This window comes from Eulemur rufifrons, chromosome 16, assembly GCF_041146395.1.
Source record: "Eulemur rufifrons isolate Redbay chromosome 16, OSU_ERuf_1, whole genome shotgun sequence".
NCBI lineage: Eukaryota > Metazoa > Chordata > Mammalia > Primates > Lemuridae > Eulemur > Eulemur rufifrons.
Window position 1 is genome coordinate 93003371 of NC_090998.1, and position 18838 is coordinate 93022208.

At 36.4% G+C, this 18838-nt stretch overlaps 1 protein-coding gene across 2 annotated transcripts in view; it reads right to left on the reverse strand.

Annotated features, from left to right (window-relative positions):
* Positions 1–18838, reverse strand: part of SMC1B (structural maintenance of chromosomes 1B) — a 78037-nt gene that overhangs the window by 14016 nt on the left and 45183 nt on the right. For both annotated transcript variants that reach the window (XM_069490792.1, XM_069490791.1), the window contains exons 13-17: positions 16999–17136; positions 16590–16706; positions 15491–15597; positions 2005–2146; positions 954–1099 (exon numbers count right to left, since the gene is read on the reverse strand). In XM_069490792.1, coding sequence (XP_069346893.1) covers positions 954–1099; positions 2005–2146; positions 15491–15597; positions 16590–16706; positions 16999–17136 — 650 coding nt within the window. The remainder of the gene's footprint in view (positions 1–953; positions 1100–2004; positions 2147–15490; positions 15598–16589; positions 16707–16998; positions 17137–18838) is intronic.

An 18838-nucleotide genomic window follows, 5' to 3' on the forward strand; every position in this document is an offset into this window, starting at 1 on the left:
TAAAGTTTCTTTACTACCACCACCACTAATGTAATGCCTTCTACCTCAAGATGAGGCCTTGGAGTTTTACCAATTGAAATGATGTGGAATTTTAAAGCACATCTAGAAAGAGGACTCCTCCAAAAAAAGAAAGGAAGAAGAAATTAAGAACTATATGGTTTTCAAGAATATGAAGGGGGAAAAGGGGCTCTTTAAATACAAGAGTAAAAAAAATTCCACTCAAAAATCTTAGATAAAGAACTTTCTGGCTATATCTCGAAACACTGATGATTTTTGGACAGTGAGGAAAATTGTGAAATGTCAAGAGGCTGAGCAAAAACAAAGTGCTCATTTCATCTGATCACTTACAATTGTGTAAATCATGATGCTTGACAAGAAAGCAGGCATTATTTTGGTACACAGCAGCTGATTCAAAGTGTCCTCATCATTATCTGGCAAAAACACATGCTTATCTTGTGCCAGGAACTGTTCTAAGTGCCATATGAATAGTAACTCATTTAATCCTTACAACTGTTCTGCTGGTAGACACTATTACTAGCTCCATTACTGATGAGGAAATTAAGGTATGCTGTGTAAGTAGCAGAGCTGGGATATGAAACCAGGCAGTGTGGCTCCAGTTTCTACCCCCTTACCTTCTATGCTACGTTGCACAAACAGACTAGAGGGAATTTCTGTACAACAGGAAGATAACCAGTATCAAAGGGGATTAAGGTAAGTAAGGTACTCACTATACAGACTTATGTTTTCATCTACTGAAAAGAACTATTTGCTCTAAACAGCTAACCACCTCTCTTGGTTTTCCTCCAAATTAGGATGTTTAAAACATATGATGTGGGACTAAGAGCAACAAAGGGCACATATTCAAATACAACTTCATATAATGAATTTCAAATTAATAATATACATGTTTAAAACTCTGACTAGGTCTTTCAAACTGATGAATTCTTGATTACCTATCAACAGCCAAAAACTTTTTTCGTTCCTCTTCAATTTGAGTTTGAACTTTCTCAGTGTTGGAATTCTGAGTGACAAATATGTCCTTAAGCTGCTCCTGCTTTGCCGTAAGTTCATCCACAATTTGAAGACAGTTTTCTTCAGCCTGAACAGAGAGAGTTTGTATGGTAGATTTACCATCTTTTATATTAATAAGGTCAGTAGATTATTTTATAATGAATAAAACCAAACCAGTCATTCCAAGGGAAAACATCTCATCCTGTGTGCTGCTTGAACCTTGAACCTCTGTCGTAGATTATGGCCCACTCCCATTCTACACTTTTTAGAAACTGGTGATCACTACCTACCTTTATCCTTCATTTTGGATTAATTCCTCGGCTCACTGCCATCTGACTTCTATTCCCATTGTCCAGTGAAAGTGTTCTTGCTCTTATGAGTTCTAATTGGCAATATCAGACGTTTTCTAGACTTTATCTTTTTGACAGCTTTTATTACTTCCTTTTTCCTGAAACTCCGGGGTTTCTAGGATACCACCTCTTCTGGCTTTCCTCCTAAGCTGACTGACCACCTTCCAGAGTCCCATCGCTGCTCCGCTCCTCTTCACTGCCTGCCTCCCTGCCAGGGAGTTGCAACCATTCTCATATGGTTTCAATTTAATCCCATAAACCAGCAACTCCTGAATCTAAATCTCCAGCCTAGACTTCTCCTAGTATCTACATACTTTTTAACTGCCTGCTGGAAACTGCCATCTAGACATCACATAGGCAACTTAAACTCCACAGGTCCAGAATTTTCCCTCCTTAACTTGCTGCTCCCATCCACCAGTCACCCAAGTTAGAACTCAGAGTCATCCGTGGCACCCCTCTCTTGCCCTCCCTCACACTTCAACATTCAGTAATTCACAAAACTCTGCTGATTTTACTTTATTTCTTAAATCTGCCCCCACCCCTTCTATCACCATCAGGACCCTTCAGGAGGTCAACACAGGTTTATTCAATGAAGGAAGTCAATTTCAATGAAGAGGCACTTCAGCCACCCATTACTAATTACCTTCTTTAGGTTATCAATGTCTTCTCTACCTTTCTGGATAGTTTCTTTTAACGTGTTGATCTTACTTAATTTCTTCTTCAGCTGATTGCGACTATACTCAAGTTGAACATTAAGCCGAGTTTTTTGTTTTTCAAATTCTAATCTAGTATAATAAAGTCAAGCATAACAAGTGGTAAACAGAGTGCTTTTAAAAAAATTTGTTTTCTTATGGGAAATTTCAAACAAATATAAAAGTAGAAGTAATACTATAATGAACCCCTATGTAGCTCTCACTCAACTTTAATAATTATCAATTCATGGTCATTCTCATTTCATCTATAACCCTACTCATTGCCCCTCCCCACCACTGGATTATTTGAACCAAATTCCAGACATCATGTAATTTCATCTATAAATATTTTCATATGTATCTCTAAAAGTGAAGTGGCTTTTAATTCAAAACCATAAACCATTATAGCTAAAAAATGGTAATTCCTTAATATCACATTGCTATCACTGCCAAATTTCCTCATTACATTAAAAAAAAATAACTGGTTGATAGAATCAAGCTCTACATATTGCATATGGGTGATATGCTTCTTAGATCTTTTATAATCTGTAGGGTTCCTCCCCTATTTTTCTTTAAGTTTATGCATTTTTATTAGTTCTTTCAAATAGCTATTCATATATAAACACCATATATGGCAATTTAAGAACATGTTCCTTCCTGATGCAATTTGCTACTTTGCCAGCTTCATAAACTCCTCATAAAGAATTCCAATATCAACTGTAGCTCATCCTTTCTAACCTCTCTCCCTCACATACCTTGCTAACAAAATCATTTGTTCAAGAAATATTTTTAAGCACTAACTGTATCAGATATTGTGATAGATACTGCTGATACAAAAACAACCATAATAATAAAAATAAATATTTAATGAGAGGTTACTATATGGCTGACACTGTTATAAAAACTTTTATATGAGTTAACTCACTTAAGTTGTTAAACTCTATGAGGTCAGTAATACCATTATCCTTAACAGATGAGACCAAGGCACAGAGAGTTAAGTAACTTGCCCAAGCCCACCGACTTAGGATGTAGTAGAGCCAGGCATGACACACTCAGAGAGGGGGGCAACAGAATCCCTGCTCTTAACCTCTGACCACACTGCCTGTAGAAGTTAAGAACCAATCTTCAAGGGGTTTATTTCTGCTGCAGGCGGCAGACATACAGACTGTGTATGACTGAAACACTTCTTCTCTTGGCTCTGGGACACCACATTACTCTGGCTTTCCTCTCCCCTCACTGGCTGCTTCTTTATGGTTCTTTCTCATCTCCTCAACTTGCCATCATCTTGTGGGATCACTTCTCTTTTCTATCCACACTCTTTCTCTTGGTGTTCTTACACCACACAATCACATGATTTTAAGTACCATTTGTATACTATAATCCCAAAATTTGTATCGCCAGCCTAGACCTCTCCCTTGAACTCCTAACTTGTATATTCAACTACCCATTTTATACCTCCAATTGGATGTCACAGACATCTCAAATTTAATACCTAGAATACACAATGGATAAGCTACTAGAAGTAATAAGAGGGTTTAGCAAAGTTATCAGATGTTAGATCAATCTAAAATTTGAGACCATTTTTTTATGCCAGTAGAAGTCAACTAGAAAAATACCATAAAACTAGATACTACTGACAAGAAAAAAAACCTATAAAATATCTAGGCATTAATAAGAACACATAGATCTATACAGAAAAACTTTAAAATTCTAATAAAGGATATAGCTGATTAGAATAAATAGAGACATTCTGTGTTCTTAGATGGGTTGACGATATTTTGAAGATATTACTTCTCCCCAAATAAATCTATCAATCCAATACAATCTTATTTATTTATTTATTTTTTTGAGACAGAGTCTTGCTGTTGCCCGGGCTAGAGTGCCATGGTGTCAGCCTAACTCACAGCAACCTCAAATTCCTGGGCTCAAGCAATCCTCCTGCCTCAGCCTCCTGAGTAGCTGGGACTACAGGCATGTGCCACCATGACCAGCTAATTTTTTCTATATATTTTTAGTTGTCCAGCTAATTTCTTTCTATTTTTTTTTTTAGTAGAGATGGGGTCTCGCTCTTGCTCAGGCTGGTCTCGAACTCCTGAGCTCAAACAATCCACCCTCCTCGGCCTCCCAGAGTGCTAGGATTACAGGCATGAGCCACCGTGCCTGGTAATCCAATACAATCTTGATTATAATTCTAGTTGGATTCTTATGAGAACCTCAATAAACATTGTGATAGGTAGAACTCTTTAGAAAGTAAGTCTATGTAAGTTCAAAATTGACTTCAGAAGAAGGAATATGACAGAGTCAAAAAGGGGGCATTTTATGATGATAAAAGGATTAATTCATCAAAAGATATAATGATCTCAAATATGTATGCACCTAATAACAAGGTTTGAAAATACATTAAGTAAAATCTGACAGAACTCAATGAAGAAGCTGACAAATCCAAAAGTGTACTTGGAAATTTCCAACACTCTTCTTTTAGTGACTGCTAGAACAACTAGACAGAAAAATCAGGAAGTACATGGAAGACCTGAGTAACATCAACCAACCTGGTCTAATTGCCACTTAGAGAACTCTCCATCCAACAGTAGAATGCACATTCATTGCAAGTGTGCATGGAACATTCACTAAGATAGACTACATGCTAGGCCATAAAAAATGCCTTAAGCAGTTTGAAAAGACTGAGATAATGCAGAATACATTCCTTACAACAATAAAATTAAATTAAAAAATCAGTAACAGGCCGGGCGCGGTGGCTCACGCCTGTAATCCTAGCACTCTGGGAGGCCGAGGCAGGTGGATTGCTCAAGGTCAGGAGTTCAAGACCAGCCTGAGCGAGACCCCGTCTCTACTAAAAATAGAAAGACATTATATGGACACCTAAAAATCTATATAGAAAAAATTAGCCGGGCATAGTGGCGCATGCCTGTAGTCCCAGCTACTCGGGAGGCTGAGGCAGTAGGATCGCTTAAGCCCAGGAGTTTGAGGTTGCTGTGAGCTAAGCTGACGCCACGGCACTCACTCTAGCCTGGGCAACAAAGTGAGACTCTGTCTCAACAAAAAAAAAAAAAAAAAATCAGTAACAGAAAGATATCTGAAACACCCTTTTCCTGCCAATATCTGTTAAATTAAATAGCACACTTCTTTTTTTTTTTTTTTGAGACAGAGTCTCACTCTGTTGCCCAGGCTAGAGTGAGTGCCATGGCGTCAGCCTAGCTCACAGCAACCTCAAACTCCTGAGCTCAAGCGATCCTCCTGTCTCAGCCTCCCGAGTAGCTGGGACTACAGGCACGCGCCACCATGCCCGGCTAATTTTTTCTATATATATTTTTAGCTGTCCATATAATTTCTTTCTATTTTTAGTAGAGGTGGGGTCTCGCTCTTGCTCGGGCTGGTCTCGAACTCCTGAGCTCAAACGATCCGCCCAACTCGGCCTCCCAGAGTGCTAGGATTACAGGCGTGAGCCACCGCGCCCGGCCTAAATAGCACACTTCTAATCAGCTCCTAAGTCTGAAAAAAAAAATCACAAGGGATATTAGAAAATATTTTGAATGGAATAAAAATGCAAATGTAACATACCAAAAATTGAGGGATGCAGCTTAAACAGTATTTAGAGGGAAATAGTTTGAAATACTTGTATTAGAAAGAGAAGTCTAAAATATATAATGTAAACTTCCATCTTAAAAAAGCTAGAAAAAGGCCGGGCGCGGTGGCTCACGCCTGTAATCCTAGCACTCTGGGAGGCCGAGGCGGGTGGATCGCTCGAGGTCAGGAGTTCGAGACCAGCCTGAGCAAGAGTGAGACCCCCGTCTCTACTAAAAATAGAAAGAAATTATATGGACAACTAAAATATATATATATAGAAAAAATTAGCCGGGCATGGTGGCGCATGCCTGTAGTCCCAGCTACTCGGGAGGCTGAGGCAGTAGGATCGCTTAAGCCCAGGAGTTTGAGGTTGCTGTGAGCTACACTGATGCCACGGCACTCACTCTAACCCGGGCAACAAAGCGAGACTCTGTCTCAAAAAAACAAAAAAAAAAAGCTAGAAAAAGAAGAGTAAATTAAACCAAAATAAGTAGAAGGAAAGAAATAACAAACAACAGAAATCAATAACACGGAAACAGAATATCATAGAGAAAATCAATATAACCAAGAGTGGGGCTTAGGAAGGATCAATAAAATTGAGATCCTTCTAGCTAGACATCAAGGAGGAAAGAAAGAAGACAAATCACCAATATTAGGAATGAAAGTGTATCAGTACAGATCCTACAAGCCTTAAAAAGGATAAAGAGAAAATTACGAATAACGTTATGCTAGTAAGTTTGACAACTCAGAAAAAACACACAAATTCCTTAAAAGACACAAACTACCAAAGTAAAAAGAAAAAAAGATACCCTTGAATATCCTTATATCTCTTAAGGAAACTTAATTTGTAGTTAAAAACCTTCCCGAAAGAAAGGTGGGTGGCCCAGATGGCTTCATTGGCAAATTTTACCAAACATTTCGGGAAGCAACAATGCCAATTCTACACAAACTCCTCAAGAAAGAAGAGAGACAATTCCAGCTCATTTTATGGATCTGGCATTACCCTGATACCAAAATGTAATAAAGACATTACAAGAAAAGAAAACTATAGATCATTACCCTCATGAATATGGATGTAAAAGTCTTTAATAAAATTTTAACAAATCAAATCCAAAAATATATGAAAAGGATAACACATCATTACCAAGTTGGGTTCATCCTAGGTATGCAACATAGTTTAACATTCTAAAATCAATCAGCATAAATTACTATTAAATGTATTTACTATATTAATAAACTAAAAATAAATCCCAATCATACAATTATCTCAATAGATAACAGAAAAAGTATTTGGCAAAACTGAATATTCAGTCATGATAAAAAGTTTCTGTAAAGTATGAATAGAAGGAAACTTTCTCAACCTGATAAAGGGCACCCTAAAATTAATAGCATACTTAGCCATGAAAGACTGACTGCTTTGCCCCTAAGACTGGAAATAAGGCAAGATATTTGCTTTTGCCACTATTATTCAACACTGTATTGGAGTCCTACCTAGTTCAATAAAGCAAGAAAAAGAAGTAAAAATATATTAATTGAAAAGGAAGAAATAAAACTTTTTATTCACTGATTATATGATTATCTGGGTAAAGAATCCTAAGGAATCCCCAAAAGAGCTACCAGAACTAATAAGTTTAGCAAGGTTTCAGGATACAAGGTCAGTTTATAAAAACCAATTTTATTTCAATATACTACCAAAAAACCATTTTAAATTGAACTTTAACAATTCCACTTACAATAGCATAAAGATATGAAGTACTCAAGAATAATTATAACAAAATATGCACAAATCTGTACGCTGAAGCTAAAAACCATTAATGAGAGAAATTAAGGGCAATCTAAATAAATAGAGATACCATGCTCATGGATCAGTAGTGTTGATGTCACTTATTCCCAAATTGGTCTATAAATTCAATGCAATTGCAGTCAAAATCCTACCAGTTTTTTAAAAATAGCAATTAAAAAGCTGATCCTGAAATGTACCTGGAAATGGAAAGGACCTAGAATAGGCAGGGGCTTGACCTTTCTTTCTACTGCTATATTTTCAGTGCGTAGAAGGATGCCTGGCTCATAGGGGCATCTGGTAAATATGTGCTGAATGAATGGTGTATAAAAGAATTATAGAGAATGAAATGAAAACAGTGAGTCAAAAGGTTGATAGTTTTTATTTCTGGACACTGAGGAGTTTTCTCTATTTTCTCCAAGAAGCACCTATTACTTAAAATTCAAAAGGTATAAGAATATGCAAAAAGTAAAATGTCTCTTTCCCATTCTCACAGCCTCCCAGAAGCAGCCTCTCTTCCCATTCCTAAATTTATATATGTATGTACATTTCCCCCCAGAGAGTCATTTGTCTTCTGGTTTTCTTCGTGATGCTTTCCATATAATTTTTTAAAATTTTTATGCATTCACAGTTTGTCAGTCTTTTCTTTTATGGCTTCTAGGATTTATATCATACTGAAAGGACTTCCCTAATCTGAGATTTTAAAAATAATTATCTTATGACTTATTCCAGTATTCTCATGTCTGTCTTTATTTTTCTTTTTTGAGACAAAGTCTCGCTCTGTCACCCCAGCTAGAGTGCAGTGGCATCATTTTAGCTCACCTCAACCACAAACTTCAGGGTTCATGCGATCCTCCTGCCTCAGCCTTCCGAATAGTGGGGACTACAGACACTCACCACCACAACTGGCTAAGTTTTGCTATTTTTAGGAGAGATGGGGTCTCACTCTTGCTCAGGCTGGTCTTGAACTCCTGAGCTCAAATGATCCTCCTGTCTCAGACACCCAGAGTGCTAGGATTACAGTTGTGAGCCATTGCGCCCAGCCTTCATTTTTTTATATTAAAATATTTGTTTCAGCTAGAATTAATCTGAGTCTAAGGAATGAGAAAGGGATCAAAGTAGGTTTTTTCCAGGTTGCTACCACATATATCCCAGTATGATTTATTGAAAAGCATATCTTTGCTACATGAAATAATCAAATAATCAAATTTCTCCTTATAGACCTTATAGACCTCCTTATAGAGTACATTTCTGGACTCTATTTATGGGCCACTACCTTAAGGTTTACCCTATTTTGAAATCTGGGAACTCTAGTCTCTTCTCATTACTTTTTTCGGACTTTTCTTGAGTAGGTCTGCATGTGAACTCTAGAATCAGTTGAGTTAAAAAAAAAAATCTTGTCCACACATGTATTTAAATTATAGATTAATTTAGGAAGAACCAACTTCTTTATAATATTGAGTTTTCCTAAAAAAGAACTAGTATGCCTTTCCCTTTTGTTCAATTTCTATTTGTATCCTCTATTCTTGTTTAAAGGCTTCTTTACATGCTTTCACAATTGTTAAGTTTATTTCTAAGTATTAGCCTAGGTATTTTATCTTCCCCCTCAATATAATTGGGATATTTTCTCCCAGTATACTGTCTCATTGGTAGTTTGTATATAGAAAAGCTATTAATTTTTAAATTAATTTTTTTATTTAAAACATTTTCATATTACTATTTGTATCCAGCCACATTACTAAATTCTCTTTTGTTTCTAATAGTTTTTCATTTGTTCTCTAGGATTTTCTAGATATAAATCATAAAACCTGCAAATAATGATAAATTTATCTCTTTTCCAAATTTTTTTCATTCTCCTTCCTGTGGTCATCTGTTTGTCCATCACCCCAGTCAGGGCAGCTAGAGGGGCAAAGCACTGGGGACCCCAGGGCCCAGCCTCCCCTCAGACTGGAGGACTGCATTTCTTTTTCTAAATTGATACATAAGAGATGTACATATTTTGGGGGTACATGTGATATTTTGAAACATTCATGTAGTATGTAATAATCAAATAAGGGCAATTAGGATATATATGCATCACCCTAAGCATTCATCTTTTCTTTATGCTGGAAACATTCAAATTATTCTCGACTAGCTATTTTGAAATGTACAAAATATTATTGTTTACTAGTTGCTCTACTGATTTATCTAACACTAGGTCTTATCCATTAATCAACCTCTCTTCTTCCCCTCTGCTCCCCTCTACTCTTCTTGGCCTCTGGCAAACCACCAATTTACTCTCTATCATAATAAGATTCACTTTTTTTTAGCTCCCACATGCGAATGAGAACATGCAATATTTGTGTTTCTGTGGTTGGCTTATTTAACTTAATAACCTCCAGTTCGATCCATGTTGCTCCAAACGACAGGATTTAATTTTGTTTTTATGGCCAAATAATATTCAATTGTGTGTGTGTGGGTGTGTACTACATTTCTTTATCCATTCATCCACTGATGTGTATCAGTGAGCATCCATATTTTGGTTATTGTGCATGGTGCTGCAAAAACCATGGGAGTGCAGATATCTCTTGTGTATGTTCAGTTCCTTTCTTCTAGATACATATCTGGTAGTGGAATCCCTCGATCATATAGTAGTTTTTAGTTTTCTGAGGAACCTCCATGCTGTTTTCCATAGCTGCTGCACTACTTTACATTCCCACCAGCAGAGTATGAGGGTTCCCCTTTCTCCACATCTTTGCCAGCATCTGTTATTCCCATTTTGATAAAAGCCACTTTAACTGAGGTGAGATAGCTCATTGTGGTTTTGATTTACATTTCTCTGATGATCAGCGACACTGAGCACTTTTTCATATACCTGTTGGCCATTTGTATGTCTTCTGTTGAGAAATGTCTGTTCAGATCTTTCATCCATTATTAAAATTTGATTTTTCTTGCTAGAGTTCCTTTTTAAAAAATTATTATTTCAAAATATTATGGGGGTACAAATGTTTTTGGTTACATGTACCAATTTTGTTATGCTTGAGACAGGGTTTATAAATGTGCCCATCACTCAGACAGTGTTCATTGAACCCGTTAGGTAGGTTTTCTCCTATCCTCTCCTGCCCTCTCCCTAAGTTCCTTATATATTTAAGTTATTAATCTCTTGACAGAAGGATAGTTTGAAAATATTTTCTTCAATTCTGTGGGTTGTCTCTTCAATTTGTTAATTGTTTCCTTTGCTGTACAAAAGGTTTTTAGCTTGATGCAAACCCACTTCTCTATTTTTGCTTTTGTTGCCTGTTCTTTTTTTCTTTTTTGGAGACAAGGTCTCCCTTTGTTGCCCAGGCTAGAGTGTGGTGGTATCATCATAGCTCACTGCCACCTTGAATTCCTGGGCTCAAGCAATCCTCCCGCCTCAGCCTCCTTAGTAACTGGGACTATAGACGCACACTACCATGCCTGGCTAATTTTTAAATTTTTCATAGAGATGGAGTCTTGCTATGTTGCCCAGGCTGGTCTTGAACTTGTGGCCTCAAGTGATCCTCCCACCTCAGCCTCTCAAAGTGCTGGATTACAGGCATAAGCCACCATGCCCAGACTCTACTTTTTGGACGTAGATATTTATTGCTATAAATTTCCCTCTTAGCCCTATTTTTTCTGTATTCTGTAGATTTCAGTATATTGTATACTTATTTTCATTGATTCAACAAATTTTTTAATTTCCCTCTTGATTTCTTCATTGACCCATTGATTGTTCGGGAGCATGTTTAATTTTCACGCGTGTGTGTATGTAGTTTCTAAGGTCCTCTTGTTATTGATTTCTAGTTTTATTTCATTGTGGTCAGAACAAATACTTGATATGATTTCAACTTCTTTGAATTTGTTGAAATTCAAAGAAGTTGATGCTTAACATATTATCTATTCTGGAGAATGTTCCCTGTGCTGATGAGAATAGATATTCTGTAGCACTTGGGTGAAATGTCCTGTAAATGTTAGGCCCATTTGGTCTAGCATGTAGTTTAACTTCAATGCTTTGTTGATTTTCTGTCTGTTAGATCCGTTTGTTACTGAGAGTGGAGTGCTGAAGTCCTCTACTATTTTGTATTGCAGTCTAGCTGTCCTTTTAGATTTATGAATGTTTGCTTTACATACTTGTATGCTCTTATGTTGGGTGCATAGATATTTATAACTTATATTCTGTTGCTGGATTGACCCCTTTATCATCATATAGTGACCTTTGTTTCTTTTTTCAGTCTCTGTAGTCTATTTTATCTGATATATTTTTGGATCTGCTCTTTTTTTGGATTTCATTAGTATAGAATATCTTTTTCCATCCTTTCTCTTTTTTTTTTTTTTTTTTTTTTTGAGACAGAGTCTCACTCTGTTGCCCGGGCTACAGTGCCGTGGTGTCAGCCTAAGTCACAGCAACCTCAAACTCCTGGGCCCAAGCAATCCTACTGCCTCAGCCTCCTGAGTAGCTGGGACTACAAGGAATGCGCCACCATGCCCAGCTAATTTTTTCTATATATATTTTTAGTTGTCCAGCTAATTTATTTCTACTTTTAGTAGAGATGGGGTCTCGCCCTTGCTCAGGCTGGTCTCGAACTCCTGAGCTCAAATGATCCACCTGTGTCGGCCTCCCAGAGTGCTAGGATTACAGGTGTGAGCCACCACACCCGGCCCATCCCTTTTCTTTCAGTCAATCATGTGTGTATTTATAGATGAAGTGGGTTTCTTACAGGCAGCATAGGGTTAGGTCTTATTTCTTTATCCATTCAGCCATTTTCCATCTTTGTTTTGTTTTTTTGAGACACATCTTTCTCTGTTGCCCAGGCTAGAGTGCAATGGCATCATCATAGCTCACTGCAACTTCAAACTCCTGGGCTGAAGCAATACTCCTGCCTCAGCCTCCCGAGTAGCTGGGACTATAGGAATGTGCCAACATAATTGGCTATTTTTTCTTAATTTTTTGTATAGATGGTCTCACTATGTTGCCCAAGCTGGTTTTGGAACTCCTGGCCTCAAACAATCCTCCCACTTCAGCCTCCCAAAGTACTAGAATTATAGGCATGAGCCACCATGACCAGCCTTGGCCACTCTATGCCTTTTAATTGGAGAGTTTAATCCATTTACATTCAATGTTACCACTGATAGGTAAGGACGTACTGTTGCCACCTTGTTACTTGTTTTCTGGTTATTTTGCATGTCCTCTCTTCCTGTCTTCCTTTGTGGCTCAGTGGTTTTCTCTTGTAGTATGCTTCAGTTTATTGCTTTTCATTTTTACTGTATTTATTAACTTTGTGAGTCCGATTGTTATATGCCTTGGGGTAGTTTTATTTGGGTTTAATATATTTGGTGATCACTGGCCTTCCTGTACCTGGAAATTTATGTCTTTCTCAAGTTTTGGAAAGTTTTCAGTTATTATTTCTTTCAATAAGGTTTCTAACCATTGCTTTTGCTCAGCTCCCTCTTGAACACCAATAATTCTTAGATTTTCTTTTGTGATACTTTTCTATATCTTGTAGGCACATTTCATTCTTTTTTTTCTCCTCTAAGTAGTTTCAACAGCCTATCTTTAAGCTCATTGATTCTTTCCTCTGCTTGATCCATTCTGCTGTTGAGACCCTCTAATGAATTTTTCAGTTCAACAAATAATATTTCTCAGTTCCAGGATTTGTTGGATTTTTTTTATTATTTCAATCTCTTTCTTAAACTTCCTGACAAATTTCTGCATTGTTTTTCTGTATTATTTTGGAGATCACCGAGTTTCCTTAAAACTGCTATTTTGAATTTTTGATCAGCTCACCTATCACCATCTCTTTAGACTTGGCCACTGGATCTTTGCTCTGTTTGACAAGGTCATGTTTCCCTGTTTGCTATTGGTTCTTGTGGATGTACATTTGTGTTTTCACATTGAAGGATTGTTTATTCCAGTCATTTCTGTCTGGCTTATTTTTATTGGGTAGGATTCCTTAGAGATTTCTTTGCAATATACCTGTTGAATTTTTTTTTTGAGTCACTGCTTCCTTTTTGGCACTACATGGCGCCTTAAGCCCAGGTTTGTTCAGCTCTAGCAAACAGGAGCATTGCCAGTCCTAGATGGAGAAGGGCCCTAAGGGGGATATCCTGGCAATGTAGGCAGGCTAGCTAGGAGTTTGTGCCCAGGGGACCTGTGGAACCAATTTCCTATAATGTGATGCTGCTGAACAGCCAGCCACTCTGATTTGGCGCCTCCTCTGGCTGCGATACACAGTGAAGTTTCCTGGTCTGAGGATGCTAGTCCTGCCTCTCCCCTTTGGGTGTCCTCAGGAATCTTTCTCCCTTCAGGCACTCATGATTGCTTCCTGTGGGTTGAGGCAGGGACAGCTCTCCTGCTTGGGAACCCAAGGAGGTGGGATCCCCCTCGATCTCAATCCTTCCAGTGTAGTAACTATGAGTTGGGAAAATTTTCCACATACTTGGTGCTTGGCCTATTGAGGAAAGGGCATCATAGATATAAAAACTTGATTCTCTTACCATTTGAGAGAAGATTTTTCACTCCCCTGTGGTCCCAGGAACTGTTTCATCCTTGTATTTGAGTTCTGGGATATTGCTGGTGATAATCTCGGCACTATACATTTGTTATTGGTATTCTGTGGGGAAAACTAAAGCCAGATTGCTTCTACTCTGTCATTTTGGTGGCATCACTCTCAAGTCTTAATACTTTTTCTTGTCTAACTCTATTGATTAGTATCTCTAGGAAGAATGTTAGATAACAGTGGTGATAATGAATATTCTTATTCTTCTCTTGTTTCTAACATTACTAGAACACTTTGTGTTACTCCATGGAAGCACAATGCTGATTTCCAATGAGATGTATTTTCTCATATCAAAGGTATCTAATAACTATTGACATTTTAAGTATTTTCAATCAAGAATGGATGTTAAATTTTGTCAAGTGCCTTCTTTATCCTTAGAATTGATCATATGATTTTCTCCTTTGACTATCAATATGGTAGATTACAGCAACAGATTTCCTGATACTGAACTATCATTGTATTTCTTATATAAGGCCCACTAGATAACGGTATATTATTTTGTTGTCATACTGCTGGTTTGTATTTAACCTCGTTTTATTTGGTTACTTATAGGTGGGCTTTATTTATAGTTTCTTACTGTGTATCTTTTTGGATTTCAGCATCAATATTATGTTCATTTTTAGAAAAAGATTCATTTCTTCTTCCTCTTCTGCACTCTGAAGCAGTTTAAATGTTGAAAATTTGTTTAAACATTAGACAGTGAAATTACCTACGTCTTTAAAGTTTGCTGGGATGATTCACTTGTGAAGCTATATGTACCTGGCATATTTGGGAATGAAGTGTGTAGGAAGCTTTTTTACTTTCTTTTGCTATGGTAACTGGCCTCTTTAGATTTTTCTATCTTGTTTGGGGTAATTTTTGGTAATACATTATTTCTTGAAAATTATTAATTTTATTCATATCTATGGATATTTACAGACAACTAAACAAATTAGTATCTTATTTTTTTAATAACCAGTGTGTATATAATTATGCCCCTATTCTCTTTTGTATATTTGTGTTTTCTCTCCTTAAAAAATTATAGGCCGGGTGCGGTGGCTCACGCCTGTAATCCTAGCACTCTGGGAGGCCGAGGCGGGTGGATCGCTCGAGGTCAGGAGTTCGAGACCAGCCTGAGCAAGAGCGAGACCCCATCTCTACTAAAAATAGAAAGAAATTATCTGGCCAACTAAAATATATATATAGAAAAAATTAGCCGGGCATGGTGGCGCATGCCTGTAGTCCCAGCTACTCGGGAGGCTGAGGCAGTAGGATCGCTTAAGCCCAGGAGTTTGAGGTTGCTGTGAGCTAGGCTGACGCCACGGCACTCACTCTAGCCCGGGCAACAGAGCGAGACTCTGTCTCAAAAAAAAAAAAAAAATTATAAAATAAAAACTAGATCTCTTCATGAGAATATAAATTTTTACTAGCTATTTCTTGATAAACTGAAGTAAAAACTACCTTAGGTATACTAAATTATGGAATAATAGTTACTTGTGTGTGTAGCTGCTTACCAACATCTTTTAATAAAAATACCTTTTTTGATCAATTTCTTGTTGCTGTTTAACATGCTTGTTCTCAAATTCACGAATATTTTCCACGCCAATTTCTTCACAGAAGTGTTGGAAAATATCATCTTCTACCTTTTAAGTTATTTTAAAACAACTAGTTTAATAAGTAATTTAAAGAAATATATATACAATGCTTAAATATAAGTTTTTCCCTTCAAGATTTTCCTGGATTAGGCCAAAAACTAACCCCACCAGCACTACTGTATTTTGGGGAGCCAGTGCTTTCTCTTCTTTTAACTCCATGAATCACGCCCATCTACCTTCCCTGGCCTTATTAAGTGTTTTGGCTTTATGAAATGTTTAATATAAAACTGGAAGGATTGCATTTACCTTAGACACACCAAAATACAACATTCTAAATAAATAAAGACTATTTATATATGAACAATACTATAATGTCTGTTAATAAACAACAGAGTATCCAGAGAATGGTTACCAGATCTGGTCTTAAATCCATAATAATATGAAGTGATTAAAGAAATTAGGGATATTTAACCTGGAAAAGAGATAATTAAGGAGCAACATGAATGTGCTTTCAAATTATGCACTGAAAGCAATGGGTGAAATTAATAGAGTGGTGGTGTAGCAAATAACTTTCTAAGGATTAGAGATACCCAATATTAGAATGAATTAAGTCAGAAGTTTCTCTCACTTTATAAGGCAAGGCTAGATGACCACATCTTTATTTTCCTAAAGCCAAATGTAATAGATAAAAGATAACTACTAAGTAACCTTAAAAGATAATTTGAATGACAGTTTTTTTTTTCTCCTGATGTTAAGGGAAGTGGGAGAAAAGAAAGAAGCTATAATTTTTACAACAGGCAAGGAGAGGTTGTAAAGACAGTGTTCACAGGTCACTGTCTCTTGAGATTGGCAATAGTGATTCTCCAAAGACATAAGAAAATTAATTTGGCAAACCAATAAAACGAGCTTATGTGTTATTTCTGATAGGGCATTATTACCTATCAACCTCCTTTGCTTTAGCACATATTCAAGAAGCCCTAAATCTGGTATCTGGTCTAGAATTATATATGCCATTTAGTAATAAATGTAATATTCATGACCTTATCTATCTTTTTTTGAAATTCTTCAATTCTTTGTTGTCGTTCTTTGATTCCTTCACTCAACATAGTACATTGAGACTCAATATTTAGTAGTTCACTTTGTAGCTGAGATTGTTCCTAATAACAAAAGAAAATTTTCTTTTTAATTATGGCTTATTTAGCTTTATATAGTAAAGTCAAAAACGTGATAAGTGTCTTTTAGAATAAAAGAGGAATCCATGAGATAAGATTAATTCAGCTGGATAAGAAGATTAAATACCACAAAATAATTAAAGGACTAGAATTTATAATCTCAATCATGGGGTAAAGTATCTAAAGATTACATGGTGCTATACAAATGTAATTCCTGAAATTCTGTTAATACATTCTGTCTCTAACTTCCATCGAATTTTATGTAAGTCTTTATTACCCGGTAAAAAGCAGGAAGGTGCTTCTTTTTAATCATGTCTAGTTCACTTTGAGAATATTTGAGTCGTGTATTAGTTCCTTGTACTAGAGTCTGTATTTGTTTCAGATCTGTTTCCTTGCGGAGTGTCTTCATTAAATTCTAGAAAGAAAGAAACATATGAGAATATTTTATAATAGAAAAGCACTTTCACTTTTTTAAAATTTGTTTTTCTTTCACTTTTCAAAGTGTTTTCATATGCAATAATTCACTGGTTTTTACATACAACCACACCCATTTACTTCCCCTTCTTCCTACAGGAGACTAAGCAATTAAGTACAGTAGCCATCTGGAGTAACCAAGATGCAATACAGCTTCTTCAAAAAGTAACCATTAACAGAAAAGAACTGTCAAGAAAAATGAAGAATGAGGAAGGTGTGTTCCACCCAACTTGAATTATTGGCATACATGGGATCATATGATACACACTGCCTTGCTTTCAGTACATCCTTGTCTTTTTGCTTGCCTCCTCCATTCCTTTCTTCCTTTGCTTACCTTATCATTTAACTAAATTAACTCCCTAGATTTTGTTTTTCTCCAAGTCCTTATGATATACAAATATATGTGTATGTATATTCACCTATGTCTACTGGCTTTATCAGGGCTTTTATGCAAATTTAAGTCACATGGAACATGCTTTTCTGCATCTTGCTTTTCTTATTTGGTCACTCACAGAAGTCAGTCAATAAAGCTCTAAAATCATCCTTTTAATGGTTGCATATTATCCCAGAGTCTGTATGAAAATTATTCAACTATTCTCTTAATGATGGCCATTCACTTTGTTTTCAGGTTTTTGCCACCACAAACAATGCTACAACAGCGTACCTGCACGTGTACTCTCAGGGACTATTGTTTTTGTTTCCATGCCATAGATTCCCCAGGGTTGAGACTGATGGGTCAAAGGAGTTCATATTTTTATTTTAATAGCTGATATTGTTTCCCAAAAACTATAACAATTCACATTTCTATAAATAATGTATGAGTACTCTTTTCCTTACATCTCCACCAGCAATAAACATTATATATATATTTATTTTTCCAAGTCTTATTGATAGGCATAAAGTAATCTTAATTTGTATTCCCTCAAATACTATATTCTATATTGAGCATTTCCTAATGTTTACTAGCCATATGAATTTCTTCTTTTAGCCAAGGTATTTCTACCATGTCTTTTTCATGCCAACTTATAAAAGAGTTCTTTAGGACAGAACCTATGATCTTCATTTAAAACTTCTTTTAAGAATGTATACAATAGCTTTTATCTTCATTTAAAAATTATTTTACAGTACATTTAAGTTCTTATCCCATCTGGAATTTATCTTTATGTAAGTCATAGATGGGGCACAAAATTAATTTCTCCAGATGTGCCAATACCACTTATTAAATAACCTGTCCTTTTCCCACTGAACTAAATCATCTTTGTTGAATACTGAATTGTCAAATATAGTGGGCTCTATTTCTAGAATTCCTATTGTTTCATTACTTTGTCCATTCCCTTACTGATGCTATCTCAACTTGATTACAATGGCTTTTCACAGTATTCTGCAGGCCAGTAAGGGAAGTCCTACTTCATTCTCTTTTGTAACATTTTTTGACTAGTCTCAGGAAATTCTTCATTTGTAAAAATTAGAAAATCATTTTTCAATTGAAAAATCCTTGGTAGTATTTTAATTAAAATTGCATTGAAGTTGTATTTTTTTTTTTTTTTTTTGAGACAGAGTCTCACTCTGTTGCCCAGGCTAGAGTGAGTGCCGTGGCGTCAGCCTAGCTCACAGCAACTTCAAACTCCTGAGCTCAAGCGATC